Raw genomic sequence first — 25012 nt, 5'->3', positions numbered from 1 at the left:
TAGTTCCTGTTTTCTTGGTTGTCATAGTTATACATTGTTTAATTGATTAGAGTCTCACCTGTCCCTTATTGCTACTGTGTATTTAAACCCTCAGTTGTCTTCTGTTCTTTGTCTTGTGTTAACATTTCATGCTGGTATGTATCTTTGTTTTGTCTGGTATGCCTAGTGTTTATTAAATGTTATTTCATTGTTTATCTGTGTCAAGCCTCATTGTTGTGGATAATCAAGGCAAGTCAGTGTGACACTTGAAAACGCAATATAATAAACAGACTTGGCAAAACTGTACCAGGGGAACAAAGCTAAACAATATAGCTAGTATTACCAATTGCCTGAAAAAATAAAAGGAAGGAAATGTAAATATTATGAATAAAATAGTTCAATATAAAAACGGAAATTCAATATTTAATCGAGTTGTGACGCTAAGAAACTATTTTTAATCAAATCGGTTTTTATGGTGGCCCCAAGAAACGATTTTTGAATCGAATTGTGACATCTAGAAACGATTTTTAATAAAAAAAATTGTGAGCCCAAGAATCGATTTTCCCTGAGGTAAATGTAACGTTAGGCTATGTGTTTACAAGCTGTTTTAAGGATGTTTTATCTCAGCTGAAACACTGATTGAGTGATTACATGAGACATGATAGGCTAGATTTCAGTAAGTTGTACTGTATCTTTCAACATACCTTCTAATGTTCATTCAGGTTTGTTACGTGAACTGCTAGTAAAGAGGAAGAGATGATCAGTTTACGTGCCGCTTGACATGAGGCGTTCTGTCACGCCACATTATAGAGACACAAAACAAAATGTTTCATCATACAATTGACTGAATTTGATACTTTGTTTCATATCAAAAGTAATGTGCTCTATCTTGTCATCTTTGATCAACATTCCATATGTTCATTCATGTTTATTTTATGCTATAAATTAGCTAGAAGGAAGAGATGATCGGGCCACAAAACAGTATTTATTGTTTAAATTTTTCCTCGGTCTTTGCGAACGGTCAATTGCGTGGGTCTCACGCTGAAGGCTTTACTTAACTTCTCTAGTTTGCATAGTTCTACTCAGCTCAAGTCTGAATAAGGAATATTCAAAATATCCTAATGGTCCTGTGGGCTACTGTAGGTCATTGCACTGAAGAAGGTGAAGGAAAGGCTCTGCCAAAAAACAGGAGTGCAGTGTGAGTCTGGCATGTCGGGAGTTTGTCCCCAAAAGAGTGTTTTGTGGAACAAGGATGGCATGCAGAACTAATACCAGCCCGTTTGGACATCACAGTTCACTTGCACTGAATAAAGAGAAAAGTCTTTAATTTGATCACTTTCAATTTGTTTTTGGAGCTTAACAAGTAGAGGATTTGCTGAGGATTTACTGAAGTTGGCTACAAACTTATTGAGTGTCTCTTTCTCCCTCTTCTTTGCAGAATTAAGTTTTCCAAGATCTGTATGACTTCACTTTAAACTCTAAGGAACTCTGTAAAGGGATTCTTGTCCAAACATTGCCATCGTAACACTCTGTAAAACTACACATAGAATAGAAACAGTGTTTCCTGTGGAAAAGTTGTATTTTCTTATTCTTCACAAAGTCTGTCACAGCGCCCCCTTTTTGGGGCCATGCCCCACCTGTTAAACAATGACACTTCCTTCAGCTCCAAGCAAGAGCTTTTGGTCCTACATGACAGTCCACTGGGACCCGGTCCAGACAATCCCAGCCCCGTGGAGTCCCAGGACTCTGTCCCTGGCAGCCCATCTGGAGATGCACTCACTGTGTTCCACAATACAGGCAAACTGGGGCTTGAGCTCACAGAGCCAGCCATTGGGCTGAAGTTTGTCCCAACGGACTCTGAGAATCTGTGTGGATGGGGAGCACTGAGCCCACGGTGTATCCAGACCTTCAACACCCCGCGCTGGCTTCTCTTCTTCCTCTGTGTGGCCTCCTTCCTCCAGGGCATGATCATCAACGGCTTCATCAACACCGTCATCACCTCCATCGAGAGACGTTTTGATCTGCGCAGCTACCAGGTCAATTTGTTTGTAAATTTAAATCTCAAGTTAGTGTGGCATAAAATATTGGTACCATATTGCTTATATGCATTGTACTGTATATTTTATAATGCATATACTGTAAGTTTGTATGCATGCGATTTTTACATTTATTAGTATCGATTATGAATATTTATCAACTATGAAATGTTACTGTTCTCTTGGCCACTCACTGTTTTAAAGGATGTTCAGTCAACATTTTAAAATAGTACTTTCTAGATGAAAAACATTGCTTAACCTTAGGTCAAATCCCAATTTCATACTTCTACTAATTGTGCTAATGATGATAAAGTGAACTACCGTTCCAAAGTTTGGGGTTGGTAAGATTTTTTTAAAGAAGTCTCTTGCATTTATTTGATAAAAAATATCAATTAAAAACAGTAATATTGTGAAACATTATTACAATTTAAAATAACTGGTAACTGGTTTCTATTTTAAAATGACATTTATTCCTGTAATGCAAGCTTAATTTTCAGCATCATTACTCCAGTCTTCAGTGTCACATGGTCCTTCAGAAATCCTTTCAATATGCTGATTTGGTGCTTAAGAAACATTTATGATTATTATCATATTTGAAAACAGTTGTGGTGCTTAATATTTTTGTGGAAATAACTTTTTTCTTCAGAATTATTTGATGAATAGAAAGTTCAAAAGAACAGTATTTAACTGTCATTTGATCAATTTAGTGCATTCTTGCTTTATTTATTTTTTCCCCTTTAAAAAAAATTATATATATATATTTATTACAAACCCCAGACTTTTGAACAGTAATGCATGTATTCTTAAAATGCCATATTAAATCATAAAGTATTGCAAACCAATCATCTTGTATATCACAATGGGTTGTTGGTAATAATAGGGTAACACTTTATTTCGATAGTCCACTTTAGACATTCTACTAACTATAAGTAACTTTGACAGTTAAATACTGTTCTTTTGAACTTTCTATTCATCAAATAATTCTGAAAAAAAAAAGTTATTTCCACAAAAATATTAAGCACCACAACTGTTTTCAAATATGAGAATAATCATAAATGTTTCTTATGTCAACTAACTGTCATTAGGTTATTAATAGACTGTCTGTTTAATATATGCTAACACTTTATTTTGATGGTTTATTCAGATATTATACTGACTATAAGTAATTTGGCAACTACAAGTCAACTTATTCTCCTAACCCGAACCTTAACACCCAACCCTAACCTTACAGTCTACTAATACTCTAATGACAGTTAGTTGACATGTAGTTGAAAAGTTAGTTAGTAGAATGTCTAAAGTGGACTATCAAAATAAAGTGTAACCAATAAGGGTTAAAAAAGTATGCATGACCCAAAAGACATATTGTAGAATAGATTGTATTCAAATTGTGATTCAGCCTTGTTATCCATTGGTAGTTTGAAAGTGCACATCGCAGCATTTTTAGCACAATGTGTGTTATTTATTTTGCCATTACAGGCGGGACTCATCGCGAGCTCCTACGACATTGCTGCTTGTGTGTGCCTGACATTCGTGAGCTACTTTGGTGGTACGGGTCATAAGCCTCGATGGCTGGGCTGGGGTGTGCTCATCATGGCACTGGGGTCTCTGGTCTTTGCCCTGCCCCATTTCACCACACCACCCTATGAGGTGAGGGTACCGCAGCGCATGGGATTGTGCTCGGCCAATCACACAGAGGCATGTGTGGGCGAGGAAGGTGGGCTGTCAGCGTACCGCTACGTCTTTATGCTGGGCCAGTTTCTTCATGGGGTCGGTGCAACCCCTTTGTACACCCTCGGGGTCACCTACCTAGATGAGAATGTTAAGTCAAACTACGCACCTGTATACATAGGTGAGTGTGATGACACCATGAAAAACATATGTGTACAGACTGATATTAGATATTGACTGTGTACAGACTGATATTAGATATTGTATTCTCTTTGCCCATTTCCCCCAAAATTCACTTATAAAAAAATATTAAAACACTACATTTAACACTGTTAAATGTAATTAATGTTAAAAGCAATTCTCCAAAGGAATATACAAATTTTTCATACGGTACATTGCGATGCTGTGATGCCTAAATTTACTTTTAGCATTTAAATTGATTTATTATAGCTTTCAGTATTTTACCTTTTTATATATATATATATATATATATATATATATATATATATATATATATATATATATATATATATATATTTAGAATAGAATAGTGCAGCATTTTATTACTGTAGGGCCCTATTGTTATATGATTAAAATGAAATTTGGGGAAATTTGGATTAATAAAAATTAGGGCTGTACAATAAATAATAATAAAAAGAACCCTATAAAGAAATTATGATAAATATATTACTATAGTTTTGTAAAATATACTTAAAGTAATAATACCAATATATATCTTTTTAAATAGGCCTATTTAAGAAAAGTCACACAATCAACAGAATTTACATAATTACAGTACACCTCTGTTGTGCAGCACTTCATGTGTTTAGTTGTACTTTTTGTTACTAAAATTTAAATAGCGTTTGGGACAAACACTGTAAAACAGATTTCATAGGGCACTATTGTTTTTAAAATTGTAATACAATTATTAATTCAGTTGATTAGACATGCTTTTTGATTATTAAAATAATATACAATCATTAAAGTGGAATCCAGAGATTCAGAAAAATGGAAATCAGAATTTGGAAAGAAATAACATAGAATTTGCTCACATGTAATAAAGATTAATCACAGTTCTAATATTGGTGCATGCCCATTAATTGATTGGACATGATTTCATCAGAGGGTGTGATTGTAAATGTGTAGCTAAATGTATTCAAGCACTCCGATCGATATTAAAAAAATTATCAAGAAGAAAAACACTCAAGAATTCATATTTGCCCTCATTGAACCCTGTCATTTTGTCTAACTCAGGCTTTGACACACCTACTCACTTTTCTATTGTCGTTATCAGTGAGCCCCACTAGTTTCCACCTCAGACATAAATAAAACCTCCTTCCATTGTTTTTCTCCCCACCGTCCAGTTATCAAAGGCCATTTTTTATTGAGGACAATCGCTACCCTGCTTGCCCCCCACTCCAGACATAGGCACTGGAACTTTCAAACTGCATCTTTCGGTGCCTTTTGATTGAAAACAAACATGAATCAGTGTGAAGTCTGTGAACTCAGACAAGCTTTTATATGACTCGAGGGGCAATGGAGAGAGCCACAGAGACTTAATTTGCTGCTTTTGTTTTCTCAGGGATCTTCTACACAGCCGCCATTGTAGGACCTGCGGCCGGATACTTGCTGGGTGGAATCTTTCTCAACATTTACACAGAGATCGACCAAACGTAAGTGGCTAAGTACTGTAGTAGTTCACCCAGAAAATAAATTCATAATTACTCATTCTCATGACTTTCTAGTAGGAAAAAAAAAAAACGGTGATTTTATATTTATCTTCAATTCGATGTAGAGAGAGCACCTTTGTTATATTTTTGGCCAAAGGCCAATAGGCTGTTAATTTTCATGCCATGGCTGATAAATGTTCAATATTAAACCTGTATACTATTTTGTCTAAATATATTTAATATAAAAAGCTAAAAACTCAAATCAATAATTTTAAATGCTACAAATGAATTTAGGCATAACAAATTTATAATGTACATGTGTAGTTCAAGTTCAAGTGGTTTTTATTGTCGTTCAGTCATATACAGTAGTACAGTACACTACGAAACGAGACTACACAGACTAGATAAAAGTTCCTCCCTAAGTGCATGTGCAAACGTGCAATACAATAAATTACTAAAGAAACAGGACAATAGGCACAGTAAAAGACAGTGCAGCGCCGACCAGTACACATTTGTGATCAGAGTAGTGCAAAAAGATGACACTTTCTAAAATGCCAAATGTAAACATAACATACTATGAATAGTGCTTCTATGGACATAGCAGTTATTGAGGTAACAGCCAGGTATAAAATTAAAATGAATTAAAGTGCAACTCTGGACATATGCAAAAATTGGAGAGACACAAGTGTGTGTGTTAGACCAGTCACTGAGTATTTAAAAGTCTGATGGCTTGGGGGAAAAAGCTGTTACACAGTCTGGCCGTGAGGGCGTGAATGCTACGGTACCTCTTGCCAGATGGCAGGAGATTCAAAAGTTTGTGTGAGGGGTGTGTGAGGTCATCCACAATGCTGGTTGCTTTGCGGATACAGCGTTTTGTGTAAATGTCTTTGATGGAGGGAAGAGAGACCCCGATGTTTTTCTCAGCTGTCCTCACAATCCTCTGTAGGGCTTTGCGGTCCAAAATGGTGCAATTCCCAAACCAGGCAGTGATGCAGCCACTCAGGATGCTTTTAATAGTCCCTCTATAGAATGTAGTGAGGATGGGGGATGGGACATGTGCTTTTCTCAGCTTTCGAAGAAAGTAGAGACGCTGCTGGGCTTTCTTGGTAATAGATCTGGTGTTGAGGGACCTGGTGAGATTCTCCACCAGATGAACACCAAGGAATTTGGTGCTCTTCTTCGATCTCCACAGGGGAGCCGTCGATGTTCAGCGGAGAGAGTGGTCATTCTGTGCTTTCCTAAAGTCAACAACCATCTCTTTTGTTTTATCCACATTCAGCGACAGGTTGTTGACTCTACACCAGTCTGTTAGCCGCTGCACCTCCTCTCTGTATGCTGACTTGTTGTTCTTGCTGATGAGACCCACCACGGTCGTGTCTTGTGGTTCGAGCTGTGCATTGCTGCACAGTCATGAGTCAGCAAAGTGAACAACACTGGACTGAGCACACAGCCCTGGGGGGCCCCAGTGCTCAGTGTGGTGGTGGTGGTGGAGATGCTGTTCCCCATCCGGACTGACTGAGGTATCCCAATCAGGAAGTCCAGGATCCAATTACAGAGGGAGGTATCCAGGCCCAGTAGGTTCAACTTTTCAATCAGGTGCTGATGAATGATTGGTTTGAATGCTGAGCTGAAGTCTACGAACAGCATTCGAACGTATGAGTCCTTTTTATCTAGGTGGGTGAAGGCTAAATGGAGGGTGGTGGCAATATTAGCGTCATCTGTTGAATGGTTGGGACTGCAGTGGGTCTAGTGAGGTGGGCAGCTGCCTTATGACGAGCCTCTCGAAGCACTTCACGATGATGGATGTGAGTGTGACGGGACGATAGTCTTTGAGGCAAGACACTGAAGACTTCTTTAGCATGGGGATGATGGTGGTAGCCTTGAAGCACGTTGGAACGACAGCGCTGCTCAGAGAGATATTGAAGATGTCGGTAAGAACATCTGCCAGCTGGTCTGCGCATTCTCTGAGCACCCTGCCAGGAATGTTGTCTGGTCCTGCAGCCTTCCGTGGGTTGACTCTGTGTAGAGTTTTCCTCGCCACCACATCGTTCTGTGCCTCAAGAAGTCGTTCAGTGTATCTGGAATGGAAGGGAGGCATCTTTGTCACAGGAAACTGATGGTGTCCTGTAGTTGTTGATGGCCTGGATGCCCTGCCACATGCGCCGCGTGTTGCCGCTGTCCTGGAAAAAATGACTGATGATTCTCTGGCAGGGTTCCCGCGGGGTCTTAAAAAGTCTAAAATTCTGAACTTTAAATTTAAGGCCTTAAAACGTCTTAAAAACGGCCATATTTTCAGCCGAGGTCTTAAATTTAATTTAGTCAGGTCTTAAAAAGGTTTTACCCTCGTTCATTTCCTGAAATGCTGGCCACAGAAAGTTATTACAAAGTAGCAAAAAAAGTATCGAGCCGTAGCCGTCAAAGCGGAGCTGTAGCAGGGGTCTCTGACACGTCGCTCGCGAGCTACCAGCAGCTCGTGGCCTGATTGGCGGTAGCTCGCCAAGAGGCCGTTTACATATTGCGTCTTTTGCGCGCTCAAGTTCGTTTTTTTTTATTTTATTTAGCCGCGCGCCAAGCGCACTCATATTAGAAGCAATGTGGCCGTTTTTCCAGGCGGAGCGAGATAAAATAAAAAAACAGCTCAACTTTTCAGAATTCTGCAAGCGCACCGCAGGTCATGTGACAAGAACCAACCAATCAGCTTCACCCTTTCCGTAACAACATTGAAAGCGCAGTCAACATGAAGGATGGGGGTGCACCCAAACACTGCAGGTGTTTTTCTCTTCTCCGTAAATAAATAATGGCTACAGCAAGCGTTTATCGGTGGTGGAAATCCATTAGCTACTAAAACTTCTTTGTCGTTGTGGAGAGCGCAGTGCATGGTTGCATAGCAACGACAGACGCAACGGGAAAATCGGACCAAATCTTACTATTAATAATAAAAGATAAGCTAATCTGCATTGTAAATGTCAGTCATTTATCTTTTTTTGACACATTAATTATATAAAAGATTATTTAAAGGCTGAAATACGTGAGGTTTATCTTTTTATAAAACCTTTTTTGTCAACTTTATTTGAACTTGTACATGTTAGTAGATAACATGTTGCAAGACACTCTTTTAAAATCTAGCCATCATTTTTTACGTTATTATTTTAATGTTTATGTAAACAAAAAGTGCATATTAATGCTAATTGTATTTGTTATTTACTGGTTAATGCGTCATGTAGGTCTTAAATTTAAATCTTTATGGTCTTAAAATGTCTTAAAAATGTCTTAAATTTGACTTACTGAAACCTGCAAGAACCCTGCTCTGGGCATGTGCGCGCTTTGCCTCTGATGGCCCGGGACAGTTTGGCCCTCGCTGTACTTAGGGCCACCTTGTCACCTATTCTGAAGGCGGAGTCTCGGGTCCTCAGCAGCGCACGCACCTACACAGTCATCCACGGCTTCTGGTTGGAGAGTGTGGTGATGGTCTTGGAGAAAGTGACATTATCAATGCATTTGCTGATGTACCTGGTCACTGATGCTGTATATTCCTCCAAGTTGGTAGAGTCGCCATATGTTGCAGCCTCCCTAAACATGTGCCAGTCAGTACACTCAAAACAGTCCTGAAGAGCAGAGATGGCTCCTACTGGCAAAGTTTTCACCTGCTTCTGAAGCGGTTTTGTGCACCTGGCGAGCGGTCTGTATGCTGGGATTAGCATAACAGAGATGTGGTCTGAGCAACCGAGGTGGGGGCGGGGCTCGTGGGATGTTTGTTTAAACAAGATCAAGCGTGTTCGCCCCTATCGTTGCTGATGGTTGCTGATCTTGAGATTCGCATGATTGAAATTTCCGGCGACAATAAACAATCCGTCAGGGTGAGCGTTCTGCAGTTCGCTAATAGCCCCGTACAGTTCACAGAGCCCTTCCTTAGCATTAGCGCTAGGGGGAATGTAAACTCTGGTTATATATGAAAATTGGATATTCATTTTGAAATGTGTAGAGAAATTAAATATTTTAAGATGCAAGATTATATAGGCAAGCAAAAAAAGTTTAGTGAGGGTTAAATGTATATTTCTTCAACAGACTAGGATTGATTTGGACCTTATGACTTCCATAATGCAGAATACAAAAACAAACATATTTATCTACAGTCTTATTAGCAGTAAAACTTTCTAATGCTAAAATCTCTCTATTTCCCTCAGGACAGAGCTGACTCCTGAAAACCCACTGTGGGTGGGAGCTTGGTGGATTGGATTCCTGGCAGGAGGAGCAGCAGCTCTGGTTATCGCTCTGCCTATACTGGGTTACCCACGGCAGCTACCAGGTCCTACCCATAAGCGCAGAAGTCAAGTGACTTCAGTACAGTACAGTGTTAGTGTGAATAACTGTCTCACTTTCTTTATCTTGCAGGCTCTCAGCGATATGTGGCCATGCGTGTCTCAGAGGCCCACCAGCTGAAGGATGGCAGTCAGGTCACTGCATCTGATCCTCAGTTTGGAAAAACAGTAAAGGACATGCCCAGGTATGAACACATGACAGGAGAGAGGAAGTGAGCTAAAAAGGGGTTTCCCCTGCTGGTTTTTCAATCGTATTGATTTATCAATCAACTTTTTTACATAAGTGTACTGCCATGTTTATATTTAGAAACTTGGTTGATGGGAAGGAGCTGAGGCTGTAGTTTTCTAGTTTGCTGAGTTCAGCGAATTCAGATGGGCGATGGGTCCCTAGAGAATTTTCTTGAGATTGAGAAATAGCACTTTTTCAAATTAGCACTTTTCACTGTCACTTTACTCTTAAAGAGCCAACAAACTGCCACATACAAGTTATTGGGTTGTCGTTTTTCACTTGGTGTGCTAGTTTTTATTTGGCCACAAGTTTCCACTAGATATCATCAAACCTCCTTCAGTTGTTATCCTGTCCTCCATTCAGTTTTCAAAGGCCATTGAAAGATAATTGCTGCATTTCACCAATAAGTCTTTCGAAATAAATAAAAGACAAAAGCACAAATCAATGCTATCAATTGATGCTGTTGTATGTTATCCATAAATGGTCATCCACAGAATTGAAATAATGTGTATTTGCTACTAGGGATGCTCATTTCGGTTAATTTTCCTGACCGACAACCGCTGCTCGTTATCCGATTATTAACCGTTAACTGATACGATTATAATATTGAATTGGCATTAAATAAAAATAAAATTAACGAGTGTGTGTGACCCGTTAAAAAAAAAAGAAAAAAAAGATCACGGGTTTATTTTAACGTGCAAACAGCAGCATGCAGAACAGATCAACAACAGAACCTGGATTCACATGAAATGATCACGCACCTGCAGCATTTCTGACAGTGACAACAGAGAAAAACAGAATGAAATAATATATATATACTGTATATATATATAAAAAAAAACTAAAATAGGCCTACACTAAATATATTTTTTAAACTTAAAAAAAAAGTAACATGTCTACATGATGTGTGGTTAGTCTGGGTCTCCGATGGCACTGTCCCTGGAATACAAAGATAACGTATCGCTAGAGTGGCCAACTTCGGAAAGCGCCTTTCATTTACTTGTGGATGTTTGCTTCGGAAGTGATAGCCTATTGCATTGTACTTGCACTACTGCTTTAATTTAATACCGCGTAACATATTTTGCAAGTAACTTCATCGCCCTTTCCGTCGAAATGGTCCCACACAGTAGGCTACTTCTTTTTCGCTTGCTTCATTTAGCTTGCTCAGCGAAATATGTCTTTAGACGCGTGCGGTTGCGCGTGCCGACACACCCCGTGAGTTAACAAATATAGGCTATATACTATTTTTTTAACCATGCAGCAAACATACAACAAAAATATATATATTTTTTTACTTTTAAACCTTTTAACTGGTATTATTAATCGGTCAAAAATTTTTACTTTCGGTTAACGGTTAAATGGTCAATATGAGCATCCCTATTTGCTACACTATCTAGTAGCACTATCTAGTGGATTTTTGTTTTGTGTTAGTGCAGTGCAGCATTTGACACATTTGGCTACGCTGTTCTTATCCCATGTTTGGAGCATTGTGTGGGCATTTAGGGGAATGCTCTTAAATAGTTTCAGTCTTATTTAAATTATATCAATTTTTAGTACTGTTGAATTATCTTTGGGTGCAGCTCCTCTCACTTGTGGTGTCCCTCGAGGCTCTGTTCTTGGTCCGATTTTATTCTCCTTGTGTGTGCTTCCTTTAGGGTCTATATTTAAGAAACACAGTATCTCTTTGCAATGTGTCAATGACACTCACATCTATCTGTCCCTGGGATCCAACAAGAGGGATTTGAATATTGTTTTGTCTCGTCTTGCTGATGTCCACTTGTGTCGTGTCTATCCCATTCCCCTTGCTCTACCTATAAAATCCATCTATAAAAAGTAGAGAGCATCGTAACACCATGGTAACTGTGACAACTAATTTTTCTCTATATTTTTTCTATAGGTCAATGCTGCTTCTTTTGAAAAACCCTACCTTCATCTGTTTGTGTCTTGCTGGTGCCACTGAGGCCACTCTCATAGCTGGGATGTCCACGTTTGGCCCCAAATTTCTGGAGTCTCAGTTTAGTCTGAGTGCTTCAGAGGCAGCAACCTGGTTTGGTAAAAATCACAATTAAGCGCAATGCCAAACCCTCTTGCTCAAATTACTCTTAGAATATAAGAGTACAACTACATTGAGTTGTTTTTAACTCCATCTTCTCGTTCCAGGGTATATGGTGGTTCCAGCTGGTGGAGGTGGCACCTTCCTTGGTGGCTTCATTGTAAAGAAGCTGAACCTTCGTTGCCGTGGGATCATCCGTTTCTGCATGCTGTGTGCAGTGGTCAGCCTAATGGCTATCTTCATATTTTTGGTACACTGTCCTAATGTGCCCATGGCAGGAGTAACTACCCCATACTACAGCAACTTCACACACAACAACTACAGCGCCCTCTACCTGCAGACAGAAATCCACAAAAGCAGGTGCTGAACACTTTGATCTCATTACAGATCTGCAAACAATATAAACTGCAATAAAAACGTAATATTTGTATTTATTACAGCAAGAGATTAAAACCATACCTCATCAGTTTGAGATTTTTTTTAAATAAATGCATCAACAAAATGAACTACTTCATGCTAATTTAGCACATTTATTATTTAATGAAAAAAATGCACCCTGTCCCGTTTCCCATTAGTCCTGCTTTCCTGGCTGCGGTCTATTGTCTTTGTTTTTGAATAAACATTTATGTTTTTTTCTTCTCCCTAAATACTGGGAAATGCTATAGAGACTTACTTTTTCCCATCAGGAGGTTTTTGTCATGATTTATTCAGTTTTTATCAATAAAGATAAAGGGGCTTGTCAGATATGTTATTATTTATTTGTTGAGTCAAGTCTGGAAATGTCAGATTAATAATACAATACAAAAAAATAAAAAGATGATCTTCGAAATGAACAACAAAAAAGAGTTACGTCTTTATGATATTAATAAAATGTATTACACTTTTAGTTACCTATAGGTAGGGTTGTTGTGATCATTTTAGTTATCACAATTTCTGCTTCTCTAGATTAATTAAGAATAATCGTCTGCACTATTTGCCCCATTGGTTATATATCCTGAAGACGTTTCATTTGACATTTGTGTTATCTTGCATTGGCAACAAAGCTTAAAGGTGCAGTATGCGATGTTTTTTTAAATCATTGTTGAACACTGTTGATATTTGAAATCAACCCAAACTAACACACCCCTCCTTTCATTGCTCCGCCCCCCAAATGCAAAGAGTTTCTCTTTTATCATAGCAGAAGCAAAGCAAAATAATGCTTTGTGAAAAATAAAGCTAAGATGTCAAACGAACGATAAGGAAGCACAAAATATAAACATACAGTACACAAGAGTATATACAACAAGAGTCCGTTGTTAGTCGCCAGCAGCAAAACCAATGTTACTCACGTATGGAGCAGAAACAATACAACCTCGGTGTGCGATTTCAGGCCTTCCTATTTCGGTTTCTTCAGTGCTGGAAATATTTTCTAATATTAACGCGGGTCCTAAAGCTCTTGCCTGATCATATCCCCTTCTATTTCCAGTGATATTCCTCTTATCTTTTCTCTTTTGTAATGTCTCTCAGCCATCTCTCTTTTCTTCAAATTTCCCTCTTGCTCAGCTCTCTCTCTTCTCCCATCATTAGTGGACACGCCCCCTACTGCTGGTTGGCTATAAGTTTGTTGTTGTGCACACAGCATCTTTCAACAGCGTTTTTCAAAAACCGCTTACTGCACCTTTAAAGACTGTAGATATACAAAGACTTTGCACTTGTATTACTATTAATGGGAAAAGTGCAACATGCAGTATGGCGGCATAAATCCCTCCTTCTAAAATAGCCAATATTTTGCTCAAATGAAAGCGCATGGTCGACCAAGAAATATACATGGTCGTTACATGGTCATTTGTGCTGTTTGCTGTGACTAAATCTGTGATCAAACCTCAGTGATTAACTGTAATAAATCATTGAATAATCAAACAGTTTTATTAGGAATTTCACTGGATTAGCTTTTAAGAGAAGCTTCTTGTTGTTTATAATGTTCAGTAAGAGTGTTCATTTATTGGCCAACAGGGAACTATATGTGGTACTATGCCGGTTGTCATTTTCTTGATTTGTGCTAATGTAAAAGTGCAATAATCTTCTAAATTTCTAAAATGACAATATTAATGATTATCATTTTTAGCACAATAATCATGATTGTCAGTTTTACTATTATCATGCAGCCCTGCCTGTAGGTGTTAACCTTTTCAATCAAGTCTGATATGCCGTATGAGTGATTTATTACACAGATAATGGTCTAAATTAATATCCAGAGCAGGAAAGAGGGGATTGACTGACAGTGTTTTATTGATTGGTTGAGGTGAAACAAAATGTATACCTAAACATTTTCTCTCTCCCTTCAGCTTCTCAGATCTGGGCAATCTGACCGTAAGCTGTAACATTGGATGTCACTGTGTTAAGGAGTTGTTTAACCCTGTGTGTGGTGCGAATGGAGTGATGTATTTCTCTCCCTGCCACGCCGGCTGCAGCTCCATCAACCACACCAACAGCCCCAGAGGAAGACAGGTACACAAACCTCACGTTCTACACTCTCTCACTGTCACGTACATGCATTTAACAACACGATCAGTCAATTAACTCGACATAACTGTATACATTTTGTAAGGTAATTTAATTAAAGGGGTCTTATCCTCCCAAATATGACCTTGTTCTATGAAGGAATACTGTAAGTTTCAGAACATAACACTAAACTGAAGTGTTGAAACTAAGATGCAAAAATGTTTTTTACTCTTAGATAACAATTATGTTACGATAACTAGATTTGGCATAAAAATGTGTACACTCTGAGAATAAAAATGATTATGAATTTGTCCCTGTTGGCGTGTGTGTTTACTGTACAAATGTATAGGTGTTCTCTGACTGCAGCTGTGTGGTAGGGAATATATCATGGGGAGAACAAGGTTTTGCTGAAGAAGGGAGGTGTGTGTCGTCCTGCAATCACATGCCAGCCTTCCTCACCTTCCTCTTCGTCGTCATCTTCTTCACTTTCCTCTGCAGCATCCCTGCACTTACTGCCACACTCAGGTATGACACTACATGTACAGTACTACCATTCAAAAGTTTGTGGTCAGTAAGATTTTTGGTAAGAAATACTTTTATTAAGCAAGGATGCCTTAAATGTTACAGAATATTTCAATGGCAAATAAATGCAGTTATTTTGAACTTTGTTTATCAAAGAATCCTGAAAAAATATATCACGGCTTTCACAAATATATGAAGCTGCGCAACGGTTTTCAACATTGAGGATAATAAATGTTTCTTGAGCATCAAAATTATTAGAATAATTTCTGAAGGATCATGTGACACTGAAGACTGGAGTAACGATGCTGAAAATTCAGCTTTGCATCACAGGAATAAATTACATTTTAAAATATATTCACATAGAAAACAGTTACCGGTATATTATAATGTAATAATGTTTCACAATATTACTGTTTTTACTTTATTTTTATTGAATAAATGCCACCTTAGTGAGCATAAGAGACTTATATTGAAAGGTTTAGATTAAAAAATGCTAAATAAACGTTATTAGGTCATGTGACCACAATGCAGCATACTACTGTTTCAAATGTATTGTGCAATAATGCCTACTCTTTCACTTTACATTTGGAAAAAAGCATTATAAGTTATAGCTAGTAAGTAGAAAGCTAGTTTTTCATTCCAAATAGATAGTAGTATTTCTAATGCCATACATTATAATCCAGATATTTGTCAATAATGAAACTGTCTTTCCTGCAGGTGTGTTCCTGACAGTCAGAGATCGTTTGGGCTTGGGATCCAGTGGATCGTAGTAAGGACTCTCGGTGGGATCCCAGGCCCCATAGCGTTCGGCTCAGTGATTGACATCTCCTGTCTGCTGTGGGAGGAGCAGTGTGGGGAATACGGCTCCTGTTATCTGTACCACAACTCAGCCATGAGCCAGTACTCGCTCATTGCCGGCATCATCTACAAGGTAGAGAAAAACACTTGAAAAGATGTGGAAATTATGAAAATAACCAGTGCTGACTCATTCCACATTAAATACAGTTTAGCTTGTATGAAAGTCTTAAAACGGACTTTTCAGTGTACCACAGGAGGCCATTTATTCCATCGGCCTTCAGTGGTACATTGACGAGACAAAGAGATGTTTGGTCCCCACTTGATGTGTTATACTTTAGCTTTTACAAAACTCTTGTGTCAATGTGCTACCGGAGGCCATTTAGTCTGAGACCACAAGTGAAAATGCTTCCATTTAGCATTTTTCTAATTTAATACAAATGTTTTCGAATCGCTACAAATTATATTATCAGCTTAACAATTTGAGTGAAAGGTTGAATTGAAAAATTAACAAATGTCTTAATATTTGTCACCATTTGTGTGACATCGAAGTGATCTAAAAACAAAATCTTTAAAAAAATTAAAAAAAACTATATGCAGTAAACTACTGTTGGTCAATAAGATTTTTAAATGTTTTTGAAAGAAGTGTCTTATTCTCACCAGTGCATTTATTTAATAAAGAAAATACAATTTATTCATATCATGTCAAAGCTGAATTTTCATCATCATTACTCCACTTTTCAGTGTCACATGATCCTTCAGAAATCATTCTAATATGCTGATTTGCTGCTCATTTTTTTATTATTATCAATGTTGTAAACAGATGTGCTGCTTCATATTTTTGTGGAAAACTAGATAATTTTTTCAGGATTCTTTGCTGTATAGAAAGTCCAAAAGAACAGCATTTATTTGAAGTATTAATCTTTGTATTATTTTAAAGGTTACCGTCACACAAATATTTTTATTTTCGCGTTTTTAGTGCGGCCTCCCCATTGAAGCCTATTGTTTATCATCAATAGCTGTTCACTTTTAGATCAGGGTCACATCAACCGCATAAACCTTTTCAAATGAACCTAAGGGCAATCTAATCTAAACTCGATCTCTTTTTCTCAGGTTTTAGGCACTTCTTTCTTCTTGCTTGCCAGCCTGCTCTACCAGCCGCCCCCCGAGTCTCCCCAGAGCAGCTGTGAGAGCACAGATGTGGGAGGGCATGATAGTGGGGGGAAGAACAGAGACCTGCCAATCAAAGACATTCCACCTGAGATCATCTCCAACCCGCATGCCAAATTATGACCTCAGCCGAGTCTACAAAAAACATCTCACCTCAAATTGTGCGTGTATGCTTCTGTGCGTGTGTATAAGGTCAACACCATCACTGTTCACTGTGCCCCGTCCCTCCGGGAGTGCATTGTTCCCAACATTCATCTATGATATATTCTCATTTACTTTCATTGCCCACCAGCCTAAAACTCCTGAGAACTGAAAGCATCTATGTCACAATGAACGACCAAAGGTCAGAGGTGAAATCAGAGCAAACCGTATGAGTTACATAAACGGAACCTACCAAAAGATTAAAAAAATTAGAAAATTAAAAATTAGAGCCTTTTTGCAAGGAAAAAGCCATGGACAATATATGAAAAGAGCACTTAATATAAATGTAACGGTAAGAGCAATTGTGCAAATGTGGAGAAATTATTATGACAAAGTGTTAAGCTGTTATATTAAAGATAGTGTATTGAAATGCTGCTCAGTTAGACATAAAGAAAAACTGACAATTAGTTACAAACTGTGCCTTTAAAGTATTTTTCATAATTCAGCACAGTTAGAAAGATATTACAGAAAAAAAACCTACTCACAAACCCTTAAATCTCTCTAAATTGCACTTTAAACTAACTTCACTGATAGAAATTTACATCCGAACCATTTACAGTAGTGTTATTAAACCAAGTGTTGTCCTGCAACACCATTTTACGCAGTTCTAGTCCACAGTAACGCATGTACAACTTGTGATTTTTGTATTCATTGATTCTGAATATTTTTACCATTTTAAAATGTGCCAAAATACTGTAGCGCAGGACAAGGGAGGTTTCGAAGTGTGAGGTCACATAGAGATGCAAGTGAGAGTTGAAGGGGGAGCAGGTTTACAAAATGAACTTTTTGCAACTGAATGCCATGTTGCGAAATCCCACCCGAGATGGGATATTCCTGGAAAGCACTTCACTTTGAGATTACACTAAAAATTATTCTTGCACTGATTTTCAGGATGTCATGTTGTCAAACATTAAAAGACAATTTCTTGATTGTTCATACAGTAACAGAACAAGAAGGATTTTTTTTTCTCTTTGTATGTAGGATTTTCTTCTGGTTGAACATTGAAGTACCACAAGCTGCTTAAATCCAAATATATGAAGCATAACTAATATCTAATTTGCTTATATCAAGTGCTATTAAAGACATCTCACCAATGATACTACAGTATAAGTTGAGAGTTTTTTTTATTTGTTATTAAATGAATTTGTATGGATTCATGTTGTATCAGAACTCTCAAAATCTTTTTTTCTTCTTTCCCTGATGTGATGGATTTTGATGGATTACATTGACTGATGGCAAAGCCTGAATGACAATGATGCACTCAAAAAAATAAGATTTGCACAATTAAACTAAACATGCAACAACAAAGAGTAACATGATATTTGTATTGCATTTGTGTTGCTTCATGTGTATTTTTTATCCCAATGACTGAAAGAAATGTGTCTTGTTGTGTCACATAAGGAGTTTGTGAATGGGCCTGTTTTTGTCTTCATTGATATTTATTTGATTTTCTTTCTTTCTTTTTTTACCACTGTGTTTCTAATCACTTGCAATGTAATTAGTTTTGGTACTTTCTTTGTCAAGTAATTTTTAAGCTGAAGTTTCGATAAAAGTTTTGAGTAACAACCAAAAACTGTCATATTTTATTCCTGTTCATCTCTGTATATGCGCGCGCACATATTCTATGCAAAGTCGCATGCAAAAATGACATAAACAAATATAGCCTAGTTATTTGATTAGTGAACTAAAAGCGCACAATCATAACATTTCTTCGTTTTAAAAAAAACTCAATACAAATGCTTAACATTTACTCTCCCTATCCAGTATGGAATTAATGTGTAATGGAGGCTAGAAGAGCTGTGCATGTATGATAATACAAATTATTCACGTAGTCCAAACACAAAGGATACATTTGTAAATTGAAAGTTAACATAAAGTAGATTGAACGTAATGAAAATACAAAATTCTCAAGAATTGCGTTGCTTTTGCTCATTAAATTAAAGAAACAGCAAAGATCACTAGTTTACTGACAGGCGTCTGGTCATTGTATTATTTGTTGGTGCCACTAGATGTCACTGGTTATACGTTGTAAATTTGTCTCGCCAACTAAATTTTACAAGAAGCCGTTCTTAGTAAAAAGAGATAGTAATATAATAATAATACAAGACATGGTTAGTTTAGCAGCATGCAACATCTGAACACACTGTTAAATACACACACATTAAGCTCTGAAGATATGTTCAAAACGTAAGGATTTCTGCTGGAAAATGTCATTGTGAAATGTCACAGGATGTGTCTGGAATTATTTTATTAGATGATCAAATCTACCATATCTTGCTCTGAGTTGTAAAACGTAAATCAAAATGTTAAAGCAAAAGATAAGAATTTAGAGTGGAATATTATATGGACAAACTGATTTTGGGGAAATGGGTCCATAGTAAATATTTTTGTAGTGATACATATTATACAATAAATAATACATAAGTATTTTTGCAGGTGATGTCAAAGGGGATAGAGAGGTTTTGCGGCAGTAGAGGAAAAACTTGTTTTTTTATTAGCAACATGCCAAACATTGGCTGGAAAGGCAGGGTTTGAATTGACATTCTAATGAAGGAATGGCATCATGCGAGATCACAAATAATACACAACATGGCTGTTTGTCATGGATCCTCATGCTGTAAAATAAGATTAGTTTACCACGATTTGATTTGTCTGCATCAAACAACCTCATGAATCTATAATTTGAATAATTTCAATTCACAGACATTTATGATTTATTTGTATAGTGCTCTTCACAATAGCCTACATATTGTTTCAAAGCAGCTTTACAGAAAATGCATGTCTACATTACAATGTAGAATCTGTTATGGTGATTGTGTCCAAGTAGGCTACACTTACAAATCACACAGTTAGCAATGCATTCATTTAAGGCGAAACATACTGTAATGAGCTCATTTAAGTCATTATTACAAGTTGTGAGCATTATTAGGCTACTAGCTTTAGCATTGGAGCAACGAATTGATGAGTCACCTATTGGTTCCTAAATAATTTTTCAATCTTTTTTGTTTAATAATCTTTCAACACTGTAAATACTATATTGTGTGTTTGATGCTGCTAATTATAATAAAAAGAAAGACTGATTTAAGTAAATAACAGTCTGTGCTTGCAAAGATATCATGGCTGTAAAAGTTTCTTTATGTTAAGTCATTTTGCTTCCACATTGCTAGAAAGGTAGCTAATAAATATCATAGAAGTTGTTTTTTTTTAAATATAGGAATATATTATAGTATAGAAACATCCCGTTGCAAAAAATGCACGCGATCTGTCACGCACCACTGGAGCTTCATCAAACGGGCTGAAAGCCTCTTAACCCTGGAACAGCTCCAGGGCAGGTTATGTTCAGACTCAGAGAGTAAGTTGCTACATACCCTGGAAGTTACAGTACCTCTGTTTTTGGACCCGAAAGTTGAGGTTATCCGCTTAGATACCGGGTATGCCACATAACCTGCTTTGTAATATACCCCCCCAGATATGGTAAACATCAGGCATGTTTGCTTGACATAAGACAACCAATGAGGTTCATTCTCGTGTTACGCAGCACGTTTGAGCTTCTCAAGAACCAATGAGATTAATTTTCGTGTTACGCAGCACGTTTGAGCTTCAGCAAGAACCAATGAGATTCATTCTCGTGTTACACAGCACGTTGTAGCTTCTCAAGAACCAATGAGATTCATTCTCGTGTTATGCAGGACGTTTGAGTTTCTGCAAGAACCAATGAGATTCATTCTCGTGTTACGCAGCACGTTTGAACTTCTCAAGAACCAATGATATTCATTCTCGTGTTACGCAGCACGTTTGAGCTTCTCAAGAACCAATGATATTCATTCTCGTGTTACGCAGCACGTTTGAGCTTCTCAAGAACCAATGATATTCATTCTCGTGTTACGCAGCACGTTTGAGCTTCAGCAAGAACCAATGATATTCATTCTCGTGTTATGCAGCACGTTTGAGCTATAGCAAGAACCAATGATATTCATTCTCGTGTTACGCAGCACGTTTGAGCTTCAGCAAGAACCAATTATATTCATTCTCGTGTTACGCAGCGCGTTTGAGCTTCAGCAAGAACCAATGAGATTAATTCTCGTGTTACGCAGGACGTTTGAGCTTCCGCAAGAACCAATGCGATTCATACTCGTGTTACGCAGCACGTTTGAGCTTCAGCAAGAACCAATGAGATTCATTCTCGTGTTACGCAGGACGTTTGAGCTTCCGCAAGAACCAATGCGATTCATACTCGTGTTACGCAGCATGTTTGAGCTTCTCAAGAACCAATGATATTCATTCTCGTGTTACGCAGCACGTTTGAGCTTCAGCAAGAACCAATGATATTCATTCTCGTGTTACGCAGCGCGTTTGAGCTTCAGCAAGAACCAATTATATTAATTCTCGTGTTACGCAGCACGTTTGAGCTTCTCAAGAACCAATGAGGTTCATTCTTGTGTTACGCAGCACGTTTGAGCTTCAGCAAGAACCAATGAGGTTCATTCTTGTGTTACGCAGCACGTTTGAGCTTCAGCAAGAACCAATGAGGTTCATTCTTGTGTTACGCAGCACGTTTGAGCTTCAGCAAGAACCAATGAGGTTCATTATCATGTTACGCAGCACGTTTGAGCTTCAGCAAGAACCAATGAGGTTCATTCTCGTGTTACGCAGAACAGTTGAGCTTCCACAAAAAAAGGGGATTGTTCATGCGCCTCAAGCAGGTTCGGTTGAGCTTCTGTTTATGTTCGCTATGTTGCAATTTAAAATAACTGTTTTCTTTGAATCTATTTTCAAATGTAATTTATTCCTGTGATGTCAAATTTGAATTTTCAGAATCATTACTCACATGATCCTTCAGAAATCATTCTGATATGCTGATCTGCTGCTCAGGAAACATTTCTAATTATTATCAATGTTGAAAACGTCTCGGTTACGGATGTAACCCTCGTTCCCTGAGTAGGGAACGGAGACGTTACGTCGAATGACGACGAATGGGGTTCGCTTAGAAGCCTATCCTCTTCGAACAGTAATAAAACGAGCCAATGACAAGCAAATGCCATGGGTCTGCTGAATTTGCATAGCGTAACTCCGCCCCACAGTGTGGGTATATAAGGAAGTGAGCCGGCAACATGCAGATATGTTTCTCGCTGAAGGAGCCAAGCTGAACTCAGGCTGTTCCAGCGGTACAGCGGAAGTGGCAGGAAGACGTAACGTCTCCGTTCCCTACACAGATCCAGACTACCATCTCCTGTGAAGAACTGATTGCCATCTCTGAGCAGCCCGTCTCAGGAGCGCCGCTTGGCCTGGCGTTTAGCGGGGTGCGGGGCTGGAGAGGGCTGTGGCGCCTGCCTGCGGCGTCCTCCACGACGCGGCCCGGATGAAGGCTGCTGCTGGGGCCGTGCGGGAGGGGCGGGAGCCGTGGGCGAGCGCCCTCGGCGGCGAGCAGGCTGAGGCGTCTGAGCCAACGGCTGGGTGGAGGCAGCAGCGGGCCGTCGGGGCAGAATATGTTTTATAGCCTCAGTCTGCTTCTGGGCGGTTGAAAACTGTTGGGCAAAATCTTCAACCGCTCCGCCGAAGAGGCCAGCCTGGGATATGGGAGCGTCGAGCAGACGAGTCCGCTCAGCGTCCCTCATATCGGCCAGGTTGAGCCAGAGGTGTCTCTCCTGGACCACACTAGTGGACATCACCTGACCCAGGGAGCGTGCGGTCACTTTCGTCGCCCGGAGAGCGAGGTCAGTGGCGGCACGCAGCTCATTGAAGAGCCCTGGGTCAGTCCTCCCCTCGTGCATGTCCATGAGCATCTGGGCCTGGTAGACCTGCAGAGTGGCCATGGCATGCAATGAGGCAGCTGCCTGCCCCGCAGCTCTATAGGTCTTCGCCACCAGGGTTGACGAAAACCTACAGGCCTTGGAGGGGTGCTTAGGATCACCACGGGAAGAAGCGCTCTGAGGACACAGTTGCATCGCAACAGAGCGTTCAACCATAGGTACCCCAGTGTACCCGTAAACAGCCGCCTGATCAAGAGGAGGAAAGGCGGAGAAGGTCGCCGAGCGATCACGGGAAGACAACGGTGCCTTCCAGGACCTCGAGACCTCCTCATGCACATCCGGAAAGAAAGGCATTGGGGTCGGACGCCGACGTGAATCGGCGGCCGCCCCCAAAAACCAATCGTCCAGACGCGAGCGCTCGGGGCAGGGCGGCGGATTGCACTCTAACCCGATGCTCGTGGCCGCCCGGGAAAGCATGGCCGTCAGCTCAGGATCGGGCAATGCTGACGCGCCCGAAGGCGGCAGCACAGCCGACCCCTCATCTCCCGAGGACTCCTGCCCACCTTGTGATGCTGTGATCGACATAGCATCGTCATTACGAGCGCCAGACGGCGCGCTCGGTCCGCCGCCGACCGTTGGCCGGGACTGATCGAGCGCATCATCTGGTCGGCTCGCGGGTTGCGGCACTTGAGAGGGGGATGTGGCCCGGGGACGAATCGTCGGTTGTTGTTGCCACACCGTCACCCTCAGGTCACCCTGGCCACCAGCCGAAGTACCAGCTCTATCTGCACTAGAGGGGGTAGATCGGGGTGTGGATGAGGGGACTCTCACTCTTTCGAGATCACTGAGTCTCGACCGTAGTGTCGCGATGGTCATGTTTCCGCAATGAAAACATGAGTCATCCACAAGCGCTGTTTTAGCGTGCTCTAAGCCCAAACACGCAAAACAGCGATTGTGCCCATCTAAATCAGACAGCCAGTGACCACAACCAGAAGGGCACGGGCGATGCATCTTTAAAAAGACGTGCCACGCGCTTTGCTCTTTTAGAGAGAAGGAAGATCCCCGCAGATGCTGAAGCGACCAGGGAGAGAACACACACACACACTGGCAGATCACTGCTCAGATCGCAGGGAATGTGCACTCGCTGGAACTCGCTGTCACACCAACACCTGGAGGGAAGCTCGTCTCGAAGAGGAATGTAGAGAAAAGCGAAAACATATCTGCATGTTGCCGGCTCACTTCCTTATATACCCACACAGTGGGGCGGAGTTACGCTATGCAAATTCAGCAGACCCATGGCATTTGCTTGCCATTGGCTCGTTTTATTACTGTTCGAAGAGGATAGGCTTCTAAGCGAACCCCATTCGTCGTCATTCGACGTAACTCGAAGTGACAACGAAAGGGAACAGTCGTGTTGCTTTTTGTGGAAACCGTGTAACATTTTTTTTCCAGGATTCTAAAGGTAAAAAACCCAGCGCATATGTAACAACGTAAAAGTCTACTGCCACTTTTGATCTATTTAATGCAGCTTAACTGAACAAAAGTATTAATTTCTTACATCTTACTGACTCTAAATGTTTGAACAGTGTTTAGTGTGTCCATAGCATGGATATAACACAGGGAGATTCAAGAGCTAAAAAGAGATCCAAAATAAATGAACAGTATGCGAGAAGCTGAAACATTTCTCACAGGTGTCATGATAGAGCTGAAACATTAGCCTGAAGGCACAGAGTCACATACACAAACACACACTCACGCACAATCAGAAAAGATCCCTCTGTGTGTGTTAGGGGATTGAGGCAATATGGTTGGACTGACATCTAACTGTCCTAACCCCTTGACCACCTCACAAAATGGAGTCATTTTTTTTAGATAATTCACTCAGCCATCTGTTTTACCGACTGTGTAAACTGTCCCTGCTGTTGCTGGAGGAGAGCGGAGAGCAGGGGTGATTGAACAGAGATCAGCCCTTCTCCATCAACACGATGAGGCTTTTTAGCCAGCACTTATAGAATGGAATATAGAGTAAACATCAAACCGAGAAGCAGCAGACTATTTACTTTAAGCAAGCAGGAGCGTTTTCCAATTTCGTAGCAGAATTAGTAGTAGTAAAGACGTCACAGGTGAAATCAAATCTTC

General features: G+C 39.7%; 2 protein-coding genes across 5 annotated transcripts in view; one reads left to right on the top strand and one right to left on the bottom strand.

Moving 5' to 3' along the window:
- Positions 1-18691, top strand: part of slco4a1 (solute carrier organic anion transporter family, member 4A1) — a 39817-nt gene extending 21126 nt beyond the window's left edge. For 3 of the 4 annotated variants that reach the window (XM_079587799.1, XM_079587802.1, XM_079587800.1), the window contains exons 2-12: positions 1418-2015; positions 3492-3864; positions 5266-5356; positions 9538-9659; positions 9746-9857; positions 11799-11953; positions 12062-12314; positions 14279-14441; positions 14785-14960; positions 15675-15888; positions 16866-18691. In XM_079587799.1, coding sequence (XP_079443925.1) covers positions 1608-2015; positions 3492-3864; positions 5266-5356; positions 9538-9659; positions 9746-9857; positions 11799-11953; positions 12062-12314; positions 14279-14441; positions 14785-14960; positions 15675-15888; positions 16866-17045 — 2247 coding nt within the window. In that variant the 5' untranslated portion in view covers positions 1418-1607 and the 3' untranslated portion in view covers positions 17046-18691. Of the gene's footprint in view, positions 1-110; positions 135-1417; positions 2016-3491; positions 3865-5265; positions 5357-9537; positions 9660-9745; positions 9858-11798; positions 11954-12061; positions 12315-14278; positions 14442-14784; positions 14961-15674; positions 15889-16865 lie in introns of those variants that run through there. The other variant, XM_079587801.1, reaches the window with a different exon arrangement.
- pofut1 (protein O-fucosyltransferase 1) overlaps positions 1-25012 on the bottom strand; it is a 328122-nt gene that overhangs the window by 289413 nt on the left and 13697 nt on the right. The gene's annotated exons all lie outside the window — the stretch shown is intronic.

The sequence above is a fragment of the Phoxinus phoxinus genome (assembly GCF_949152265.1).
Source record: "Phoxinus phoxinus genome assembly, chromosome: 18".
Lineage (NCBI taxonomy): Eukaryota > Metazoa > Chordata > Actinopteri > Cypriniformes > Leuciscidae > Phoxinus > Phoxinus phoxinus.
This window is presented reverse-complemented; position numbering and strand designations above follow the sequence as displayed.